At 39.9% G+C, this 23,790-nt stretch overlaps 3 protein-coding genes and 1 long non-coding RNA gene across 8 annotated transcripts; 1 reads left to right on the plus strand and 3 right to left on the minus strand.

Annotated features, from left to right (window-relative positions):
• The first annotated feature begins 426 nt into the window (after window positions 1-426).
• On the plus strand, window positions 427-8,190 carry rab4a (RAB4a, member RAS oncogene family). Its single transcript, XM_008405810.3, has 8 exons — window positions 427-599; window positions 2,080-2,160; window positions 2,331-2,445; window positions 3,922-3,984; window positions 4,054-4,208; window positions 4,917-5,012; window positions 5,748-5,891; window positions 6,946-8,190. Exons 1-7 carry the CDS (start codon window positions 584-586, stop codon window positions 5,861-5,863), a joined length of 642 nt encoding a protein of 213 aa, XP_008404032.1. The 5' UTR covers window positions 427-583; the 3' UTR covers window positions 5,864-5,891; window positions 6,946-8,190.
• Window positions 2,003-2,919, minus strand: LOC145551113 (uncharacterized). Its single transcript, XR_014086929.1, has 2 exons — window positions 2,770-2,919; window positions 2,003-2,521 (listed from the first exon to the last, which is right to left on the minus strand). It is a non-coding gene; the product is annotated as an uncharacterized LOC145551113 (long non-coding RNA).
• Window positions 8,191-9,294: 1,104 nt separating the features above from the next.
• Window positions 9,295-17,364, minus strand: ccsapb (centriole, cilia and spindle-associated protein b). 5 transcript variants are annotated; one of them, XM_081605274.1, is made up of 6 exons: window positions 17,256-17,364; window positions 14,627-15,000; window positions 14,461-14,544; window positions 12,622-12,836; window positions 11,048-12,553; window positions 9,295-10,650 (listed from the first exon to the last, which is right to left on the minus strand). In XM_081605274.1, exons 2-5 carry the CDS (start codon window positions 14,982-14,984, stop codon window positions 12,371-12,373), a joined length of 840 nt encoding a protein of 279 aa, XP_081461400.1. In that variant the 5' UTR covers window positions 14,985-15,000; window positions 17,256-17,364; the 3' UTR covers window positions 9,295-10,650; window positions 11,048-12,370. The 5 variants fall into 5 exon arrangements, with proteins under 5 accessions (XP_081461400.1, XP_081461399.1, XP_081461398.1 ...); XM_081605273.1 differs by lacking the exon at window positions 17,256-17,364 and adding an exon at window positions 15,099-15,364; XM_081605272.1 differs by lacking the exon at window positions 17,256-17,364 and adding an exon at window positions 15,198-15,363.
• A 2,193-nt stretch (window positions 17,365-19,557) lies between these two features.
• On the minus strand, window positions 19,558-23,369 carry acta1b (actin alpha 1, skeletal muscle b). Its single transcript, XM_008405806.2, has 7 exons — window positions 23,241-23,369; window positions 22,336-22,472; window positions 21,696-22,020; window positions 20,712-20,873; window positions 20,435-20,626; window positions 20,162-20,343; window positions 19,558-20,038 (listed from the first exon to the last, which is right to left on the minus strand). Exons 2-7 carry the CDS (start codon window positions 22,462-22,464, stop codon window positions 19,895-19,897), a joined length of 1,134 nt encoding a protein of 377 aa, XP_008404028.1. The 5' UTR covers window positions 22,465-22,472; window positions 23,241-23,369; the 3' UTR covers window positions 19,558-19,894.
• Between the last annotated feature and the right edge of the window lie 421 nt (window positions 23,370-23,790).

Here is a 23,790-nt window from a genome sequence, read left to right on the forward strand (position 1 = left end):
AAGTTTTTTTTTTGAGACACTCAAGTCTCTAAACAAGTAGTTTTTCATAATTATTAAAGAATTGTTAAACAAGCTCTTATATTGTGCTGAAAAGTTACTTGTAAGTTACTTTTGTCCTATTTCAAGTATTTGTTTTAGAAACTAGGCTGAAAATAACAGTCTGTGGTTTTGCAGTGTCATTTTCTACAACGCCTTTTTCCCTTCACTTAACTTTCCACGAATACGCCTTGATAAAGCACTCTGATAAAGCTTCTTCAGCAATGAGCATTGTTCATTTTTGTGGAGGGTGTCATGCCTCCAGTCTACCTCATGATTGTGAGACCATGACATAACAATTCAGCATTATTAATTGAGCAGTAACAGCACCACCTCGTGATCATTTTGAGTCATTACATGGAAAATGTTATGGATTCACCACAAAAAGCTTTTATTTTGAAACAACACACGGGAAATCGGAAGGGAAAATCAGCTGGAATCCACGGAAATCCTCGACGGGACTATATTTCTTTACTTAGCTAGCAATTTATTTGTCAGCTGCTGTTTTTCGCTCCCATCGGTTTGCTGTTAAACCGCCACCCTGGCGATGTCGGAGTCCTACGGTAAGCGGGCGGTGTTGTAGCGGAGGGGCCGCTGTTAGCTTGTTTCTTTAGCCGCAGGGAGGAGAAGGAGGCAGGTGTGTCGATAGGGCTTTTTCCCAACGAAAACACATAGCTTCCAGGCTAACCGAGCCACTTACAAAGCGACTCAAGTCTCTGAACAAAGCTGTCAGTCTAAATAGATCTTACAGTCGAGTTTACCGTGGCGGTTCTTATGGATCAAACTGACCTTTCAGGGTTTACATGCTTAGAGAGGAACAAAAAAACACAAGAATATCCTATTTGGATGGATGATGGCACAGGGATATATTAGAGCCTTTAGAAATCTGTGACTCTTAAAAAGGACGTTTTGTGTTGCTTTATTCAGTTAATGCTCATCCATATGTGCCGCTATGCGCCTTTTATTTAATGATGAACTAAATGCTGCATCCTAATGGATCTGGTGTTAAACTTTTTGTGTTATATCTGCAACACTTTTAGGCAGAAATGGGAAAACTTTACTTTCAAAAGTGAAAATGTTATTAACAAATCGAAGCGAAGGAAAACCCAAATCAAACGAAACCAGTTTGTTTCGTGCCTGTAGTTTTTGAGCCTGTTGGTTGCTGGAGGTCAGGTCACAGATCTGATGTGAGATTCCTCAGATCCTTCTGGACCTCCAGGCATTCCCAGATTCCTCAGATCCTTCTGGACCTCCAGGCATTCCCAGATTCCTCAGATCCTTCTGGACCTCCAGGCATTCCCAGATTCCTCAGATCCTTCTGGACCTCCAGGCATTCCCAGATTCCTCAGATCCTTCGGGACCTCCAGGCATTCCCAGATTCCTCAGATCCTTCTGGTCCTCCAGGCATTCCCAGATTCCTCAGATCCTTCTGGTCCTCCAGGCATTCCCAGGCAGACAGGTTGATGTTAAGATCAGGACTCCAAAAACATTTAGGAGATCTGCTGTCCTGCAGTCTGCTTGCTAGATTAGAATACTTTAACTCTTAATCTAGATGAGATGTTGAATTCAGAGTATTGAATTAGTTACTCGCTGACATGGCTGCTGTTTATAAAGTTGCTTTGGACTGCAACAGTCCAAAGCAGAGGCCTGTTTAAGGTCCCTTTCTATTAAAGTAATCTGGAATTACTGGTAATTAATATATGGTTAACGCTGAATGTTTATTATGTCAAATGTTGGTGTGAAATGATCACAAAGCATCTTTTAACAGGGTTTTATTTAATCTGTAAGGCCTCTCAGATGTTATTACGCGATAACTGTTTGCCTCTTCTTCACGGCATTAAGAACATCACTAACCTCCCAAATCTATTTACAGAAATGTAAAACCAAACATGACAGACAAACAGATGATTCTTTGTTTTGTTTTTGTTTTCCAGGTCGACATTCTTGCTCCAAGGCAGCGGTACTCTCAAATGGAAAACTTAACAGAATAAAAAAACATTTTCTTAAGGTGTTTTTTTTTTTTTTTCTATCTCCCATCTGCAGATTTCCTCTTTAAATTCCTGGTGATTGGGAATGCTGGGACAGGCAAATCCTGCCTGCTGCACCAGTTCATAGAGAAGAGATGTAAGTCAGGAAGACGTGGAAGCGTTCAGCTGCTCTTACGGTTTCCTCCGCTTTCAGATTTCAAATTGTTTTGTTCAATTTGTTAGGTTGATTAACTGAGACAGTTTTAAATATTTTTAATGACAGCAGGACCTGCATGTACATTTATTTTATGTTCTTTTTCCTTCCAGTTAAGGATGAATCTAACCACACGATTGGCGTGGAGTTTGGCTCAAAGATCATCAGTGTCGTCAACAAAACGGTCAAACTGCAGATCTGGGACACCGCAGGACAAGAACGCTTCAGGTGAATCACATCGTTCACACGGAGCCTCCAGCCTTTATTACCTCAGACCAACCAGTAACGACCACGAGCAACACAGCTGGAATAAAACGATTAAGAAGAAAAACAACACAGTGCATTAGAAAATGTCTGAGACGATAAATGATGTTGCTCTGGTCACTGGTGTTTGGACGTTCATTTGTCCCTCGCCTTATGGTTTGGAACTGAGTTTGACACAATTTAGGATAAATACATTAAAGTTTTTTAAATCCAGCATGGTAATCCATCCTGAGTTTGATCCGGTTGGGTAAGATGTTTTTGTTTGACCTTCACAAACCTTAAACTCACCAGAAACCAGAGCTTCCAGAAGAGGAGTCGTCAAGCAGAGCTGATCAGCCAATCAGAAGCAGAGATGGAGTGAAGAAAACGAGGCGTTACCGTAGGCAACCAATAATAAAAACGGACTGAATACTTTTAACTTAAACTATATTCTTTAGACTTCAGGAAATCAAAAATGTTATGAAGCTTAAAAATGTAAGCAATTTTTTTAAGGACACGTGTGTCAAACTAGAGGCCCGTGGGCCAAATCCGGCCCGCCATAGCTTTTTATGTGGCCCTCTAGATTCTAGACTAAACTCTAAGTGTGCTTAAATATTGTGTCATCAATCAAATTAATTCAGCTTTTATCAATCAGTTCCTCCAGTTTCTTGAAAATTATTGTGGAAATTTACATAAAATCAACAAATCCCCGCACTCTTTTGCACCAATACATAATTGCGAATTTATTGCAGATTTTTCTCAGAAATTGTCAAAACTTTCTTACTTGTGCTAAACAGCAGCCTTAGCTTTAATTGATGTCAGATTATAGTTCATGATCTGTACAGTGAGTAATAAACAGTCGCATTGACCGTTATAAATAAATGCAAACATTGCAAATATTTCCAAATTACTACCACAAACACTTTGATTTTTACTGTGAAAAAATCACAAAAAGAATCATAAAATCCTGGAGGGACTGAAAAGATGTTCAAAAAAATAAAATTTTAAGAATTAATTGATATTTTAACAGCAGGTTTTATCATTATATTCTGGCACAACCGGCCCTTTAAGAGCATTTTGATCTGGATTTGGCCCAAAACGAAAACGACTTTGGGGATCAATACAGAATAATCCATTCTGTCATTAATCTATCACTTCAGACATATTAACCTCTTTTTAAGGTTGTTGTCATTTTCAGGGTTTCATATAAAATAAAAGGACATTTGATATTTTAACACTAAAGTCAGAACTAATCCTGGATTATTTGTAAACTTTCTGAACCTTTAAATAAATCAGATTATTTCATTTTTGACTCCATCTTGTTCAGGACGTGAAGAGTTGGGATGTTTTGGCAGCAGCAGCATTTTGATCCAATGAAAACCTGACATCCAGAATGCCTGTGATGGTTTGACTGTGTTTACCCAGATCTCAGTTAATCTGCCGTTTGTCTGCGTCCGTCAGGTCTGTGACCAGAAGTTACTACAGAGGAGCCGCAGGAGCGCTGCTGGTCTACGACATCACCAGGTACCAACAGAATCCAGTCGTAGATCCGTTTCTGCAGCTTCCCCTGTTCACTCGTGTCCGTCTCTGCAGTCGGGAAACGTACAACGCTTTGACCACGTGGCTGAGCGACGCCAGGATGCTGGCCAGTCAAAACATCGTCATCATCCTCTGCGGGAACAAGAAGGACCTGGACGCCGACAGAGAGGTCACGTTCCTGGAGGCGTCGCGGTTCGCTCAGGAAAACGGTACCGGCTGATCCAGGAGGCTTTCTGACTGAATTAAAAACAATCTGCGTCAATAAATCAATCAATAAGTCTGAAGTTCAGCTGCAGTTTCACATCAGGAAAACGTCATAAACGCATCAGATAGTCAACAGCTGAACTTCAGGGCCGTCCAGACGGTTTGGACACGGACCAAAACTGTCGAGTCAACAAAACTCACGAGAAAAGAAAATTTAAAAAATCAAACAAAGTAGACTCGATTTTTTTTTTTTTTTTTTTGTTCTATCAGAAGAAAGTTGTGTAGTTCTCACATTTGGGATTTGATCGAACTAATTTATTCTCAGCAGAATTTGGGTCTCTTTCTGTGAAAACTACTATTCATTAAAGTTAATAAACTAAAAGCTGATTTGGGCTCAGTGATGTCGGCTTTTCAGTAAAAGTTTCTGGATAGTTGTAGTTCTACTTATAAAAATACGACTTAACATTTTCTATTGCTGTGTCAGCAATAATCTTACACTGATTAAACATAAAAAGCTTAATGAACAAATCTGTATCATTCTTGAACTGCATTGGGGGCCATTTCTGGCCCCCGGGCCTCAGTTTGGTCAACGCTGCTCCACGTGGTTTTTTATGTTACAGTTGAAGAATCTGAGCAGATGATGTTCGACTCACTCGCCATGCTGTGTGCAGAAAACCAGAGGCTCTAATAATCTGTGGGTGTTTGTGTCTCAGAGCTGATGTTCCTGGAGACCAGCGCGCTGACGGGGGAGAACGTCGAGGAGGCCTTCGTCCAGTGCGCTCGGAAAATCCTCAACAAGATCGAGTCCGGTAGGAGCCCGACCCGTCGCCCAACACAGACCATCACTTCATCCAAGTCAGAGTTACTCAGTTAAAGTTACTTGAGTAACTTTTTTGAACAAAATTACTTTTAGGAATATTTTTTAATACTTTTTACTTTTACTCGAGTAACTTTATTATGAAGTATTTTTACTCGAATAAAATTTCAGTGGGTTTTCTACTCACTGAATGAAAAAGAAAAATGTTTTAATAAAAAATTCATTAGACACACACCTGCCGTTTTTGTTAAAGTTGTATAAGTTTCATATAGAAAAAAAATATTTGGAAACATTTTCTTTTGTCTGATTTTGTTAGCTTTTGTTACTTATATGAATAGTTGTCATTTTGGTTTATTAAAATACCAAAATCTTTCACTTGACTTTGTATTTTTCTCCCTCTGATGATGTAATTTTTAATATTAAATCACTAATAATTTGATCAGTTACTCAGTACTTCAGTGGACTTCTTACCAAATACTTTTTTCCTCTTGAGTAATTTCTTTGTAACTTTTACTTGAGTAAAACTATGTTGAGTAGTTCATTAGTAGTAGTAGTGCTACTCTTACTTGAGTACATTTTTCAGTTTATTCATCTGGAAACTACTTTAGCCTCGTTCTGTTGGCAGTCACCAAACCTTTCTTCTTTCTTCTTTGTTATGTAAAACCAACGCACCTCGGTTCTTCTCGGTTCTTCTAACGTTTCCTCTGCTGTCTGGTCGCCTCTCTAGGGGAGTTGGATCCAGAGCGGATGGGTTCAGGCATCCAGTACGGCGACGCGGCGTTGCGACAGCTGCGCTCTCCGCGCCGCGCTCAGCCGCAGGGCTCCCAGGACTGCGGCTGCTAGTGGACTCCGTGCAATTCACTACATGAAGGTGAAAAGGTTTAGAGAACCAGAGGTTTCCAATGAAATCAGCACATAAAGTCATTAATTACTCCTTCATTAAAACAGGAGTTCAGCTTTAATGATGCAATAATATAATTATGGGTATATTCATTTATTTTATTCTATTATTTTGACAAGTAATCGATTAATCAGTTTTAAAAAACTGACATTTGGCATATTTTCAAATTTTACCACTTGAGCCTATTTTATGCAATATTAAAAATACATTAAAATGCAAATAAACAAATACGTTTCTGTTTTTAAATAAGAAAATAAGCATTTTATTGCTTAAAATGCAACAGCACAACATTTAGTTTTAGCACAGGATGCATCTACGTTTAAGAATTTTAACAGGTGAAGCTTAAATGCAGCTTGAGGAGTTTTGAGTTAAAAATATTTACAGAAAAATATTGGCTTTTTATCTGAAGCTCAAAATGTATTTAGTTTTTGTACGGATTTGTTTTAATTACTACTTTGAATATCTCGTTCTTTCGGTAAAATATAATTTTTTGGGGTCTCTACACTCTAGTTAACAATTAATCGATTAGTAAATTAGTTGACCATAACTTTGATAATCAATTAATCCAATTAATCGCTTCAGTTCTAATCTTTTACAACAGAATTTACACATACTCTGAGATGTTTATCAGGGCATTTATAATCATAATGTTTCAACCTGCAGATTTGAATACAAACATGCATTTTGAGTACAAAATGCTACGATAACATCAATTAATCACGATTAATCTGATTAATTGTTTCAGCTCTAATCTATTGTTGCAGAGTTTAGATTTACTTTGAAATCCTAATCAGGGCATGTTTGCATTCACAGTCGTAATGTTTCAGATATCACAACCTGGAGATTTGAACGCAATGATAAATTTTGAGCACACGATTACTTCATATTTGATTAATCACGATTAATCGTTTCAGCTCTAATTTATTTCTCACCTTTCTGTTAACAATGACTGCCTCATAATTCATCCTTTATGTTTTTTAAATTGCGTTGTTGCTTATTTACCCAGTGTTTCTGTTTGGGGCAGGTTTATAAAGACCAGAAGAAGAAGAAGAGCCATGGAGGGCCTGACAGTGTTGGGTTCAGGTTGCTGGCTGGTGACCCCTCCCATGACCTTTGCACGGACCCTTCAGAGTCTTTATTTTCATTTCTGCATGTGCAGAGAGCTGAGAAGTCCTTCTGGCCCCTCACCCCTCCCTCAGATCGGCCATCTTCCCAGCAGTCCGCTCGCTGCTTTACTGGACCAAAATGGCCCCCGACCATCCATCCCACCCAGGATGTTAAACGTTTGCATGTCTCACACTGTATTCCCTCCGATGCAGTCTGGACTCCACCTTCAGTCCATGTAACGTAAACAAGATTTGACTGGATAATTTGTTAGTAAAATAGGTTGGCATTTTGCTCCAGCTTGAATGTGGATGAATTGATGCAAACCAGACGACTTTATCATCGACTCTTTGGCATGGAAACCAAACTTTAACCCCCCTGAACTGCTGTTCTCTCTTTGTTTCCCTCTCTGGTTTAAACACTCCACTAAATGTTTCCCTCATTAACTCCTCCTCAGCTAACACACCCTCCCTTCCCCGCTGCCTTTCTTGCATTAAATCCCCTGGTTTCCCTTTTTTTGCTGTACAGAGTTTCTGTAAATAGAGACCGACGCATGCTTTCCAGACGGAGTATTTTATTATAGCTGATATTCCATCTGTACCACATTAGCAGTCATATTAGCATCATTTTCATGCTCCACTGTATATTTAAAAACACTGGCTCCTCGTGCTCCGTGTGTGAAGGACGGGTCACCACTTTAACAAGTTTAACGGTTGTGTAACTCGTTTGTCCTGCAGCCAGTGAAGTGGCAGATCTCTCACTAACTGTTGCTTGTTTACATGAAAACCCGACTGATGCTAACCGATCACAGCTGCAGTCTGAAGCTTATCTGTTGTGTGCTTTATTTATTTTAATCTTTTGAGGCTAACACGTCACTTTGCTTTAGTCATCATCTTCCTACGTAGCTTAATTAAAGCCATAATAAGGACAGAACTCTAAACTTTTCCATCACGGTTCAAACTAAAGCAGCTTTTCATATTTAGTCTGAAATACGACGGTGGCTTTTGCTGCTTCACATCTGGATGTCGTCATTTTGTGTTTCGTTTTTTGTCATCGGATTCTTTTGTTTCCATGTACGTCTTGTTTTGTCATGAATATCATAGATTTTTAATTTATTGTTTATGATTGGCATATGTTTTTGAAATAAAACAAATACATCACCGGATATGTGTTTTTGTTTTTTTATTTCTCTACAGCTTCACAACTTCAATATTTGTAGAGTCAAACTCGGATTTATTCATTTGAATCCTTTATATTCTAATTTGAAAATCATGTAAAAGTTCTGTTTTTTCTGTAATTCAATTCAAAAAGTGATATTCTGATAGATTTATTACATATACTGTTATATTTCAATCAATAATGTTTGGGAGATCCACATTTCTTCCTTCCACTAAGCTTTCTATAGATATCCTTGTAAACAGAGACAGTTCTCGGTCTCCTCATGAAGCTGTCAGCTCAGCAGTTTTTCCCTTATTTCTGAGTCTTACCATTTAACTTTAGGATTAAAAATACTTTTATTGGTTTTATCCATCCATCCATCCATTTTCTTTCACCCTTGTCCCTCAGTGGGGTCGGGAGGGTTGCTGGTGCCCATCTCCAGCTAACGTTCCGGGCGAGAGGCGGGGTCACCCTGGACAGGTCGCCAGTCTGTCGCAGGGCAACACAGAGACACACAGGACACACAACCATGCACACACACTCTCACACCTAGGGACAATTTAGAGAGACCAATTAACCTGACAGTCATGTTTTTGGACTGTGGGAGGAAACTGGAGTACCCGGAGAAAACCCACGCATGCACAGGGAGAACATGCAAACTCCACGCAGAAAGACCCCAGGCTGGGAATCAAACCCAGAACTTTCTTGCTGCAAGGCAACAGCTCTACCAACTGCGCCACTGTGCAGCCTATTGGTTTTGTGTGATACTCAAATTTTGCATGTATTTTTGTATTGTTTAGTTTTTCATAAGCTACAAGCAGAGGTGAGTAGAGAATCCACAAATTGTACTCAAGTACGAGTAGAACTACTTCAAAGTATTTTACTGAAGTAAAACGTAGCCGTCTAAGAAATTACTCAAGAATCAAAGAGTATTTGGTAGAAAGGTAATTACTGATCAAAACAATTATTTAATATTTAAAAATTACATTAGTTTGGATCAAAATATTAAGCTATGTGAAATTTTTGGTATTTTAAGAACCAACATAAAAAATAATTCATATTATTAACATAATTACAAAACAAAATCAGGCAAAGGAAGACATTTTCCAAATTATTTTTTTCACTTTTATTATTCAGTGAAGTTACGGTGCTCACATTGGATATCTGATCCTTTATAATTAAGTAAAAAATGTAGTAAAAATATTAAAAGTACCAAAAATGTCCTCAAGAAGTTTCTCTTTGCCAACTCTGGCTAATGGAAATAATCAATTCAGGTTTAAATTCTGTGTAATAAATCTCCACCTCTTTCTTTATTTGCATTAAAATACTCAAAACTGTTTTTTTTTTTATCAAACTGTTTTATTTAGATGAACCTGAACAGAAAAAACTAGTTTCCAAAAGCTTACAACATAAAAAACATTACAAACTGTTTATGCTGCCAGTCACAAACTCAACAATGTGCTAGAAAAATGTTTCACTAAAAGCTTCAGTTCATCTTTAAGTCATTTAAATGTCTGTATAGATTTTGTGGAAAACAGAACAAACTGTGAAAGTATTACTGTAGAAACCAAAACAATAAACATTTTCTGTTTCTCTGCATTTATCTGAGAACACAGAAAATCAACTGATTGTTTTTAAAGTGAAATGCTGCACATAATTAATTACAAACCAATAATGAACATGATGCTACAACAATAACGAAAAAGAGAATAAAACAGTCTTCCCACCGTTTCTAATGTTTAACTTCTGTAAAATATTTGATCAAAAGCAAAATATAGTTTATAAGTTTCAAGTGTAATCATGATTAAACACTTAATGTGACAATACAAACTAGTTTAAGTTAACAGCAACCACCAATATAAAATATTAAAAGTAATTACAACATTTCATATTAACGCAAGTAAACTATGAATATTACATGTTTTTTTTTCAGTTTTTTTGGCTTCAAAACAGTGACAGAAATCTCAGATTATAATCTCTGTTATACTTTGGATTGGATCTAAGATGAACGTATCTCACACACTAAATTGTTTTTTTCTGAAAAAAAAGAAAAGAAAGACATGTGGAAAAAGGTCTAGTGACCCTGAGTAACACCTAGTTAAGAAAACGTTTTACAATGTTTAAGTTTATTTTAAATTAAAAAGGACGCAATCTGCCTGAAGTTAAACCAGTAGTCTTAATTTATGGACAATAACCAGATGAAGGAAGACAACAAAAACCCAAAAGGAGACAGAAGAAAGAATAAAATCCCTTCAAGGTCAAATCAAAGATGGTGACGACAGGAAATGTTTCAAAAATGTGAAGGAAGCAGGTGAGTCTAAATAATTTGAGAACATTTCTAAATAAAACCAGGTGTTCCTGGTGCATTCTGGGTATTTCTCCTGCGGATGAGCCTCTTCCAGGCAGGCGCAGGAAACTTTCTGTCCCTTTTCCAGAACCAACATCGCTACAAGTTGTAATTCTGATGCTATAAGAAAATCGTGGAGCGAAACAGAGAGAAAAAAAGTGAAGTTAGTGAACGGTTTGCAACAAGAAAATAAAATCCAAACCGTTTATATCTCCTTTATCATGATTCCAGTTAAACCACAATAAACAGATTTAGACGCTCTGCAGGTTTTATTACAAATCAGAAACGTCACAGTCATGATGCTAAAGCTAAGCTAGTTTAGCCCTTGAAAGATTTCTCAGGTTTGATGAGCTGTGAGCAACAGTCAGAGTTCAATAGTAACTAGTTACATTTACTTGAGTTGCCTTTTTGAAAAGAAAAAAGGTACTTTTGGGAATATTAAAACAGATTTGGTTGGTTCTGAGTTAAACAGCGCTGTGTGGGTGAGGAAGAGGAAGATGGATGAAGAGCTGCTCACCTTGACGTCAGGCTGAGTCTGCAGGTTGGGGACTGCAGCGCCTCCTGCTGGTGGTCCTCCTCCTCCTTTCCTAAACTAATTCAAACCTGCTCACCTTCCTCTTGCTAAATGTTGCCTCATCACTCCTCCCTAACAAAACCATGAGTATGTAAACTTCTGGTCAACACCGAATCCTTGAATTATTGTTCATACAAGTTCAAAAGTTTCTTCACGAACAAGAATCTTTATCTGATTCTTTTACCCACGAGTCGCTCCTCTGTAGATTATTATCGCCATAACAAAGTCGTCCTTTTACTGGATGTCTTAAAGGATTTGCGTCAAAGTATGGCTGTTAAGATTCAATGTGAACTACTAACATTAAATGTCTGGTAAAGCTTCATTTGAAGGGATGTGCATAAGACTGAATGTTGTAAAGTTTAATTTGCAAATGCCATTTTTAATGCAAAGTGCAATTAAAACGTTCATTTAAAGTCATTATTTACCAAATGAAACTTCATTACAACAGTCATAAACAGTCACATGTGGAGGCGCGTCAAGTGCTGCGCGATTTGAAGCGTTTGATGCGACCAACGCTGGAAAATCTGAACTTCAGCCGTTCGTAGTTTTGCATTTTCCGACGTGATCTCAGAAAAATAAAACTATGGAGAATAAACAAATTGTCCTGTAATCTACGACCAATCGAGCTACGACTAGAGCCAGGAATATAAAGGACCTGACTTGGGAGAGGATCAGAGAGGAAGTTGAGATGTTGAGTAAGTTATAACTATTTGAAAATATTTCCCCGTATTTGATCTATCCAAATCCGTCCAGCAAAAACGTTGAAACACGTTAAATAAACGTAAAATAAACGTTGTATTTATTTGGACGAAACATGCAGGAGACGGTGGAAGAGTTTGAGGGACGTGTACGCCAAGGAGTTTCCTCTCGACGTCCAACTAGAGCGGTTTTGACGGGACTGATATCTAGAGCAAAATGTCAAACGTCTGACTTCAAAGTGCACATGCGCCGAACTTGAAGCGTCGACGCGTTTTTGACGCGCGTAACGTGTTCGGTGTGAACACACCGCTATGCACACCCCTTCAAGTTCAAGTGTTGCCAAATGTCTTCATGTGACAAAACTTCAGTTCTGTGACAAAAACTAAAACTAAAACGTTTCTTCCATGATTGTCCTCCATCTTGTATAAAATCCCTGAGTTTGAGATGTTTTCCACGAAGACAAGTCGCAGTGAGACTCGGAGCACGTAAAACGTGCCTTGTGTCTGAACTTCCGCTGTTTCTAGAGGCAGGAATGATGGCTGTCGGTGCTGATGTTCTGCCGCTGCCCTATCGGGAGCGAGCGGAGAAGCAGCGCATGTACTCGGTGAGCCAGGGGTTGAACTCGGACTGAACCGCCATCTCGGCTTTATTTGGGTCCGCTGATTTGGCCCGGCGCCGCTCAGGTCGCCGGGACTGGACCTGCCGCTCCACCTGCCGCCTGGTCTTAGCACGCAGAGCCGATTCATGAATCTGTCCGTGAAACGACCGGTTATATTTCATGTTTTAGAGAATGACAGGTACACCAGGCATTACGTCACCTCAGCAGTAGAAGCTGCAGGACCGACGTTGTGAGTCTTCCTATTTGCGATGTCTGCATCCTTTGCTCCTGAGCCATACAGAGCGAAAGCATGTCGCTTCTCCTTTGTGTCCTCTTTGAGCTGCCGTACAGGCCTCACTCGCTGGGAGCGCCAGGCTGGTCTCGTTGATTTGGAGGGTTTTCCTTGGTGGGGTCGGGCTGCTCTCGTCTCTTTTTCTGGAAAATGAAAAGAAAAACTTTTACAAATCCTAACCTGGGGCTGGACAATAAATCAGTAACAGTATATATTGCAGTGGACACATGATCAATACCAACACGTTCGATAGAATTATCAATAATTTCATTGGATTCTGATCCAGAATCGTATGGCATTCTGGGAGATGTAGGCACAGGAAAGACTTTCACTCGCTTTTTGGTTGCCTAGCAACTCTCTCATTCTTTGGTTACCTAGCAACAACTTGTTGAGTAACTGCCACGGCAGCAGTTTACATTTTCTCCACTGTTGACTCATAACTACTCAAAAATAATAATAATAGAAAAAACACAACAGCATGAAGTGAAAACTGAGACTTAAACAGGAGGTCGCACCACTAGTTTGGCCGTGTTTCAGGTATTTAAAGCAAAAAAAACTAATCAATATAGAGACATTTTTCTACATATCTACATTTTTGTGTAGAACATATATATAGTTTCAGTTTTGAAGCAGATTTTTTGAAGCAGATTTTTCTGTATCAAAAAACAATCATTTACAGTGACAGGAGTATCAACTGGTTTAAAAAAATGTGTTACATCATCTTTCCTCCTCCTAACATTGTGTGGGTGTTTCGGAGCTGATGAGATCTGCTGCTGTCGTTTCTCAGTCTGATCCGTTTCCCATATTCGTTTGAGGGTTTTTTGGGGAGTATTTTGCACAAAAAAGCAGAAAATGTTTTCAGTGGTGAGGGGGTCAAATATCTTAATCCTTTCCATGGAGTGTTTTGCAGAAAATTCAAATTACAAGTCACTTTTTCCAAGTCAACATCTACATGCAGAACAATGAATTTATTTCTCTTATTTTTTTTCAGTGCGACTGTCTAACTATGGCAAAATTATTCTGAAACCATTTAAAACTAATTATTTGTTTTCTGGTCTTCAATGAAAAACAACTAAATGTTTCTGTTACAACCAGATTGACTGTAAACATTATTGCTAAAAACAAAAGAAAAAAGAAAAAAGGTAGAAACCTGAAATATTTTCCCTGAAAAGAGGCTTGTTGACAATAACAAAGTACTGTTTTCAGCAGAAATGTTAAGGGTATGTGAATTATTTGATTAATTCAATATTAATTCAGAGATACATCTGTTTTCCTACCGACTAGAAAGAAGATCAAAAATTAGGGGCGCACTAATTGCAGTTTTCTGGCCGATCTCTGATTTCAGATCTTTAAAAAGGCAGACTTGCCGATTCCAGTTTTGGCCGATACCAATCTCTTTTTGTCTGAAATGCTGCTAAATGTAGCAGGAAAGTCACTGAGTTTTTAACAATGGAGTGACTGTTGTTAACTCCGAACATGCAAAGGTGACCCGGTGGGACGCTCTGTCAGTCAAACCTCTCTCACAGGAGACAAGAAGAGGACAACGGCCGATTTTTAGACCTTTGCTGAGGTAGATGAGCTTAACTTGCAAGTAATGGCCAATCAATGATCTCCCAAAATTAAGGAAAACGGCGTTGATAAATCGGTGCACCTCTATCAAAAATATAGTACACTATATATAAACATAATAAAGTTGTAAAGCTTCTCTTAAATTGTGTGATACTTTAGGTACTCAGCCTTTTAAAATGATATTTGATAATAGCTTACCTTTGTCTCGGAGTGGAGCAGAGAACTCCTCTTCCTCTCCCTGAACTGCTTTGTTTGACTCCCTGGTATCGTCACACTGCGAACCTAAGCAGTGAGTCATATCACACAGGATCACATGCAAACATCACAACGTGATGATACCTTACTCTTTTAATTTAATGCTTACTGTGTGCTGAGGACTGTGGGTCAGGCCTGATCTGCTCCTGGTTCTGGACAGCATGTCTGGGTCCGGCTCCGGTGGTTCTGGTTTCCTGCTGTCTGTCCGTCTTGACCCCCTCAGGCTCCTCTGTTTCAGCTCTGCCTCCGCCGGCTTCAACCTGGTTCTTACTGGGGTGAGGAGGGCTCCTTCCTCCCGAGTCCGAGTCGCTGTCCGAGCCGTTCCAGAACCAGGGGTTGTGTGTGTGCTCCAGCAGCCTCCGGGTCAGCCTGTAGGCCAGCATCTCCTCATAACACTTGGTGTAAGTCTCCCATTTGGGGTCTTTGAACTTCTTCATGTACTCTGAGCGGATCCTTTTAGTCACCATCTTGTCCACGTTTAAACTTAAAAAGAAAGAGCAAAAATGAACCAAAGACTTTATCACAATAAGTCTATAGCAAGAGTGTGACAACAGTGTTGTAACAGCTAAAACTCCTCACACCAAGCTCTTTGTTTATTATCACCGCCAGACATTTAAACCATACCAACAACAGTTTAAACCAATAGCAGCACAGGATGCCGTACTGTAGGACCCGCCTACTTTCTAGCTGATGGGCTTATAGCTTGCTTTCCGGGCAACAAAAACAGGACCAAAGTCCGGTCCGAATGAAACTGTGAAGAATAACATCTGCTTTCTAAATCTTTCAAAATATCGGCTACAAGGACAGCAAAGAGTCTGTCTGCCATAACTACGTGACTACCAGAAAGTTCCTGAACGCGGTGACGTAACTTTCATGTCTTCCTCTGATTGGCTGCCAAGATTACGTTGACAACAGATTCGAATAGGTTTACTACAGTAATTTCCATTTAGTAACTGTAAACACACACTTAAGCAATAATTCGTGAAACACAGCTGTTGGATATTTTTAACCAATTATAGTAAAATTAAGCATAATAGTTTCTGAAAATTAATATTTATTATTTCTATATTATTTACGGCAGCCAGATTTTTTTTTTTTTTACACTATTAATAGTCAGAATACTGTCTAAAATATATATACAAAACTTTTTCAAGGCTGCAAAGAATGAATACATGGTCAATACGAAACTCCTCCTACATCATAAAAGAAAACTCGACATCGTAACCCGAAGAAGATGGGCACCAAACAAAAGCTACATAATTAGTAAAGGAAAAAGAGAAAAGGAGAAGCACAGCCATAAAACATTTATGCGTATGACACACTTCCACATATATACACAATAAATATTTAATCATTTTTTAAAAATATAAAATAGCCTTTGAAGAAATCTTTTCACAAAATTGAATAAATGAAAAAATATCTAAAAACCGATTAACAAGCATTAAACAAATAAATCTTAACTTCTTTAATCAAACTTTTGAGAAAAATATAGGCTAATACGATTGATAACATTGACTGATTTTACTTTTGTGGGGAATTACATAATGTGACAGTAGCATGTATTTGCACTCCCTGCAGATGGTACACAGAGAAAAGAGTGTGACTATATGCTGTGTGTTCATATTAGATTTACTTAAAAGTTCAAGTTCAAGACGTTTGTGCATAATTATTCAGAAGTGAAGGAGATTTATTTGTTTGATGTCTGTTAATCTGTTTTAATAGTATATTTTTCATTCATTCTACCTTGTAAAACAAACCTCTGGGAAATTTATTCATTTGAAACACTTTGTAGAATAAAAAAATACTTTTTGTGAAGGTAGGATATCTCTGATATCTCTGATAATGCCACAAAATATATTTTCTTATCTGTACGGACATACAGATTTGGATAACTGATAACAAACCAAGCACCTGACACCATCTCCAAAGAGTATATAGTGAGATTATAAAATATATATTCTGGATACAGATTTTCATTTAATACATCCCCAAGAACCTTTGCTGTCACCTCTGAAGATTTGGAAGAAATGAATTCACGAAGATGAGGAAAAAGTGGCATTATGCGGTACTTTGACCGAGTTCATCTCCAAAAATGTGCAATAAAATGATAAAATATTCATTGTGGACACAGAATGTGGATGTGGAAGTATACTGTATGTAGATGTCATGCATTTTTTATAGTTATGCTTCATTCCTATTTTTATCTCCTACAAGGACTCCCCCTACTGACCTATTATCGAAATGCACCATATATGTGCGATGATGATCTTTAAGAGAGAGCTGGCTTGACTTTACATGCAAGTGTCGACTCAGCTAACCCCAGTCGACCAGCTCGGGTACGAAACGACCAAAGTTTAAAAGATATCGTGTAGAGCGACTATTTTTAACACGTCCACCAGGAACCATTAAACGTGTTTCTGGTTTTCTATATGGCATACATTGACTCAATGCAGTGTCTATGTTCTCCTTTTAAAGTATGCACAGTTTGCCGTCATTAAAATAGCCTGCATGTTGTGCAGCGCAACCTTTTAATAACAAATATATCGCCGTTATGTACAGTCTGCACGTCAGATTAATCATGGCACCATGGGAGCGCTGTAATCGCCTGTCGGCGGCAGCTCCGGTACCAGCTCAGTAAATCCATCAAACACTCCGTCCCGTCCACAACAGTTGACCTGCTCGACGGGAGCGACTCTTGCCTGCACAGATCTAATTTTGTATACAGTACACATACTTACTGCGAGCTCGGATGTCAGGAAGCGGCCCAGAGCAGATGGTTCTGCTGTAATGACACAGGGACTTAGCTCCGCCCACCGGCGAGGACGCTTTTAAAAAGCCAAACACACCCGGCAACAGGTGCTTTATCCATGTTTTCTGATGCAGTTTTCTCCGTTTGAGCTTGAAATGTTTAAGTGTTAGGTGACTGATGCTTTGAAAAATAATGTTGCCTTTTTTCCCTCTTTTTTTTCTGTCTCCTGTGAGTTTAAGAAAGTCGTTTCATATCAGTTGCATCTGTTAGTGCGACGCAGAGATGATAAACCTCCTTTTGTTTTATCTTAGACTCCCCCTCAAGAGCTGGGTAGTAACTAGTTACATTTACTCAGTTACATTGACTTGAGTAACTTTTTGGATAAAATTTACTTTTAGGAGTATTTTTTTTTACTACGCTGTACTTTTTACTTTTACTTGAGTAATTTTATTTTGAAGTATTTTTACTCTTACTTGAGTAAAATGTCTGGATTTTCTACAAACTGAATGAAAAACAAACATGTTTACATGTTTTGTATATATGTAAAATATAAATATAAAAAATATATTTTTTAAAAATATTACAAAAATTTGAAAAAAATCCAGATTTTGTTATTTTGTAATTATGTTATTTATGTGAATAAATTTGATCTTTAAAATACCCAAATTCCCACATAACTTTATTTTTTGCTCCGGGTAATTTTTAAGTGATTGGTACTTTCTTACTCTTACTTGAGTAATTTTCTGGACACTCTGCCCCTCTCGGATAACCTGGTGAGCTCATATTCATATAAGGCAGAGCTTGCGGAGAGGGTCCCTCTGAACACAGTATGCTTTCGACTAAAAATGGTCCGGGGGCCCGGGAGGAGCATGTGGCTCAACAGGATTCCGGAGCGGGTGTCCGGTGTCTCAGCGCTACTGATCCGGCTTGGCTATAACAGCAGAGCCGCTCCTGATGCGCCTGTTGCCTTTGCGCATTCCTGCCAAGTGCTATTCTGAATGTGCGTGTTGAAGATGTTCCCACTTTTGTGACCGAGCAGTCCGCCAATCAGAACTGATGATGAGGTGACGCACCTTCATCCCACATATCCGTCTCTCTATCTGACATGTGGCTTCACTACTAAGTCATTAGCTCCACTGTTTGTTGTGTAAGGTTGGCAGTCTTATCGCAAATGCCACAACATTTGCTCAGGTTGTGTAGTTTATTCTTGCTTTTTAGGAATGTTTTCATCTGACATTCATGAAGAAATTAAAAAAAATGTAAAGCTCTGGAATAAATGAAGAGTCCACTGCACTGAAAACCTCCTGCTATTCCACCAAATATTGATTTCTGAACTATTCCTGGGTTAAAACATCAGTATTGTTATTTATAAATGATCATGAACTTGTTTTTGTTTTTTTTTGTTTTTTTGCATTATTTGAGGCCTGAAAGCTCTGCATTGTTTTAAATTTCACCATTTCTCATTTTCTGCAAATAAAAGCTAAATTTTTGCTTTGAATTTCAGAGACATGTCGTTCATATACTTCATTTTACTCAAACATAAACCTATAAAGAGTGAAATCAGAGAAAGTGATAAATTGTAATTTTCCAGAGCTGTGTGCTAATATTGAAATATATATATAAAAACAAGTTTTCAATTAGAAATTTGGACACTTATGGTGGAACCAGATACTGCTATTTTTGAGGAAAAAAATATGTAATTTCTTAAGAGGTTAAGTCAGTGATTTTATTGGAAAACTCTTTTTTGTTTTGTGCTGCATGTCGGTAGTTATTTTTGTGTTCAAGGGTCATGTGGAGGAATTGATTAATTGATCGATTCAGTGATGATGTTGATGTTTGATTCTCTCAGGTTCAGATGAAATTCGCTTCCACCAAAGGAAAGAAAATCAAATTTACAAATATATCAGATAGGAAAAAAGAGAACGTGAGCTTTTGATCGCTAAAACCGGCATTTAAGAGGTGAAAAATTAAGAACATTTCTACGTTTTTTTGGAGAGAGGGAACTGACAATATAAGAGTTATAATATCAAACCATTTGTAATAATATGTTTTGCATGTTAAGGACTAAAGTTAAGTTCAGGATTTATTGTTTTAAAAAAGGAAAAATCACATTATCTTTTTTGTGGCAATTAAAATTTTGTCCAGATTTATCACAAAATGCTCCAAAAGTTCAGTTCTTGGTTTAATTTTAGGTCGTTTTCAAAGGAAACCCTGAGCTTCGAGTTATTTTCACTGCATTTGTAGTTTCTCCACCCTCCCCTTTAAGAGAAAACCAAGGCCAGGGGCAAAAATTACCAAATAATGGACTTTAATAAATTATCAATATGTATATACACTTACATTCACATGTGTTGGGCAACATGTCGTTGTTATTTCTTTTTTTTATTAAAGTTTTTTTGGTGTATGCATGGTTCAGTGGTTGTTTTCACAGCCTTTCTCCGTGCAACACAGACAACAAACAGCTACGAAATATGCAGATTTTAAACCAATATAAATTGCATATGGATGTCAACAGCGCAGACAGCCAGTCCATTGACAGCAGAGTGTTGCTGTGCCGCAGAGCTCTTCCTTCCTCCTCGCTCGTTCTCCGGGCTGCCGGTGGTGATGGAGAAGAAGAAGATGGAGGATTTAGAAGCACTTCCTGTGGACGATGCTGGGGCCGGCCTCGTCGTACTCCTGCTTGGAGATCCACATCTGCTGGAAGGTGGACAGGGAAGCCAGGATGGAGCCACCGATCCAGACGGAGTACTTCCTCTCGGGAGGAGCAATGATCTAGAGAGAGGAAAGGGAGGCGGCGGGAGTTTAGTAAAAAAATAAGAAATAAAAAATCAGTCAAGAAGCTGAAATTTGTTCGTGAAAAAAAAGGGGGAAAAAGTTGTGATCTGGTTTGTTTACCTTGATCTTCATGGTGCTGGGGGCCAGGGCAGTGATCTCCTTCTGCATACGGTCAGCAATACCAGGGTACATGGTGGTACCGCCGGAGAGCACATTGTTGGCGTACAGATCCTTACGGATGTCAATATCGCACTTCATGATGCTGTTGTAGGCCGTCTCATGGATGCCAGCGGACTCCATTCCTGGTCAGGTGAGAGCGCAAGTGTTAGGAGGACTAACGTGGAGTCATGGTTGCCATTTTAAGACGAAGAAGAAGAAGAACATTTGGAGTACCGATGAAGGAAGGCTGGAAGAGGGTCTCTGGGCAACGGAACCTCTCGTTACCGATGGTGATGACCTGACCGTCGGGAAGCTCATAGCTCTTCTCCAGGGAGGAGGAGGAGGCAGCGGTGGCCATCTCGTTCTCGAAGTCCAGGGCCACGTAGCACAGCTTCTCCTTGATGTCGCGCACGATCTCACGCTCAGCTGCAGGGAGGAAGATTCGTGAGTTATTATGCAGAGAACCAAAGAGGCGGCTGTCAGTAAACATGCGCTAAGGTGAGTCCCTCACCGGTGGTCACGAAAGAGTAGCCACGCTCAGTCAGGATCTTCATCAGGTAGTCGGTCAGATCGCGACCAGCCAGGTCCAGACGCATGATGGCGTGGGGCAGGGCGTAACCCTCATAGACTGGGACGTTGTGGGTCACACCATCACCAGCATCCAGCACAATACCTGAGAGGAGGCAAGAGGGTGAGGTTAGTAAAGCTCAAACACAAACAAACATCTCAAAACTATACATGACATGATGTGACGGTATGAAAGAAATTCTGTGCGTAAAGGCTGTGCGTAAAATTGGCCGATCTGTAAAATACTCAGGTAGTTTGTGTGTATCTTTGTGAGGAGTTGCAGCGGAGAAAATCTCGAATGATCCTTGAAAAAAAATCTTAAAACTATTAAACATAATGCGACGTGTTGCGACTAATGTAGATGCGTAAATATTCAAAGAAATGTTTTGCGTAAAATTATCCAATCTGAAAAATATTCAGGAAAATTGTGAGTATCTTTTTGAGGAGTCGCAGCGGAGAAAATCCCAAGTGATCTTAAAAAAACCTTAAAACTGTAGAAGAGATGCGACTAAAGTATAAGCGTAAATATTCAAGGAAATGTGCGTAAAGTTATCCAATCTGAAAAAAATATTCAAGTAAATTCAGCGGACCTTTGTGAAAAGTCGCTTCTGAGTTGCAAGAGGATGAGTTTAGTACGACTTAAAAAATAATCTTAAAACTATTAAACACGATGTGACTAAAGTATGTGCATAAGTATTCAAAGAAAGGTGCGTAAAGTTATCCAGTTTGAAAAACACCCAGGTAAATTGTATGGATCTTTGTGAGGAGTCGCTGCAGGAAAAAATCCCGAGTCATCCTGAAAAGAATCTTAAAACTATTAATCATGATGCGACTAAAGTATGTGCGTAAACATTCCAAGAAATGTTGTGCGTAAAGGTTTCCAATCTGAAAACTCTTCAGGTAAGTTGTTTGTAGCTGTGGTTCTCACCAGTGGTACGGCCGGAAGCGTACAGGGACAGCACAGCCTGGATGGCCACATACATGGCGGGGACGTTGAAGGTCTCAAACATGATCTGGGTCATCTTCTCCCTGTTGGCCTTGGGGTTCAGGGGGGCCTCAGTGAGCAGGGTTGGGTGCTCCTCGGGGGCCACTCTCAGCTCGTTGTAGAAGGTGTGGTGCCAGATCTTCTCCATGTCGTCCCAGTTGGTGATGATGCCGTGCTCGATGGGGTACTTCAGAGTCAGGATACCCCTCTTGCTCTGGGCCTCGTCGCCGACGTAGGAGTCCTTCTGACCCATACCGACCATGACACCCTGAAGGAGGAGGGAGGGAGAAGGTTATCCATGGGGGGTGAGCGCAGAGGAACGACCTTTGTGCGGCTTCGCATAGCGATCATTGCGTAAATGTGCCAAATAACGGCGTGCGCCACGAAGACGGCACAAGTGACAAATTTAGTCTCAGTGACTGAGCCGCGGTTACACGGCTCACTCTGAGAAACTAAACTTAAACATGATGCATGTTTACTAATATCTCTGCTTTTTATGTAGGTAACAGGCTCAGGTGTCATAATTACTGCTGGTTTGTATCAAAGTCTAATAATTTGGAGGCTTTTCTTCTTCGTTGGTTACCTGGTGACGGGGGCGGCCGACGATGGAGGGGAACACGGCCCTGGGGGCGTCGTCTCCGGCAAAGCCAGCCTTCACCAGGCCGGAGCCGTTGTCGCACACAAGGGCGGTAGTCTCTTCGTCGTCACACATGTTGGCTTCTGTCACCCAGGAGAGAAACAGGAAGATCAGAGCGCATCGAGTCACCTCACGGTGTGGGAATGTATGGATTAAATCCACGCGCAGATTTTAAGGATTCCTTCAGATTAAAACGACTGCATTAACTTGACGTCTAAATTATTAAAGATAACTCCAAGGATTACAATAATTGGGAGAATAATGACTTTAGGAATTATAATAGGTTTTAAAATGGAAAATTAAAACACTATTTGATTGATGAACAAAAGCTGAATAGTAAATTTGAGTTTGATTTTAGACAAAAAAAATTGCGGATGTTTTATTATGTAACTGGACGTCATTTGTGCAGTTTTACCTTTAATTTCGAGGAATTTTTAAATCACATTTTGGCTTACCTGTTCCCTCGTTGTTGTCTGAGGAAACATGCAACAAAGCACGTTGTATGTTTTGATCTAAAAATACTTTTGAGGAATTTTTAAATCAGAATTTGGCCAAAATGAAGCCAAAATTTTGACTTAAAAATCCTGTAAAATTAAAGGCAAATACCGTGAGGAAACAGGTAAGGCCAACTGTAACTTTGCGCTTAATCAATGCCAATTATTACTTAGGTTTAGTCTTACAGTTTCAGATTCTTAGACTGTAACTATTCCTCCTTATCGTGTGTATTTTTCACAAACTATCTGGTCCTACATCTTCCCCGGACGCTCCGCCGGTTCTCTAAGGCCTACAGTCTGCGGCTCCTACCGGAACGAGAAGCTTCGGAAAGCGGCCGATCCTCGCAGGAGTCTTACCTTAGGTGTTTGTCTGCGGCTCGGAGAGATCGACCCAACCAGTGCTGCTGCTGAACCAGCTGGAGTCCCGGCCGCTGCCCGTCCGCCTTTTATACCGGCTGTCCACCATTCACAAAGCTCAGCACTGGCCCCCATCCCGGCCCTCGGCCATATTAGGATGCTGCCAGGCACCGGCGGCGGGAGTGGGTGGGTGGGTGTGTTCGCGGGGGCAGCGGGGTTCTGGTGGGGTGGCTCTCATTGATGGGGATCCAGAGTGACGCTGTGCGCCCCCAGCGAGCAGAGCGGGCGCTCCATGTATGGGCCTGTCGCTCTGACCTCCCTTCGAGCCCCGCAGACCCACCTAGACGGCCGTATAAGGAGCCGCCGCGGGCCGCCGGGGGGTTTCTAGGGGAGATGCCAGTTGCTGCCAAGCAGGGTTATAGATTTGCTGCTAGTAGGCCTCATCCGGCCTTAAAATGGGAAAACGCTTCCCTCATGCGAACCGATTTAGGCCGCAGAGAAGCAGAGCCGGGATGGTCCCGCTGAGGCTGGTGGATTCATGGAAATCAAC

This window comes from Poecilia reticulata, chromosome 3, assembly GCF_904066995.2.
Source record: "Poecilia reticulata chromosome 3, P_reticulata-male-v2, whole genome shotgun sequence".
NCBI classification, from domain to species: Eukaryota; Metazoa; Chordata; class Actinopteri; order Cyprinodontiformes; family Poeciliidae; genus Poecilia; species Poecilia reticulata.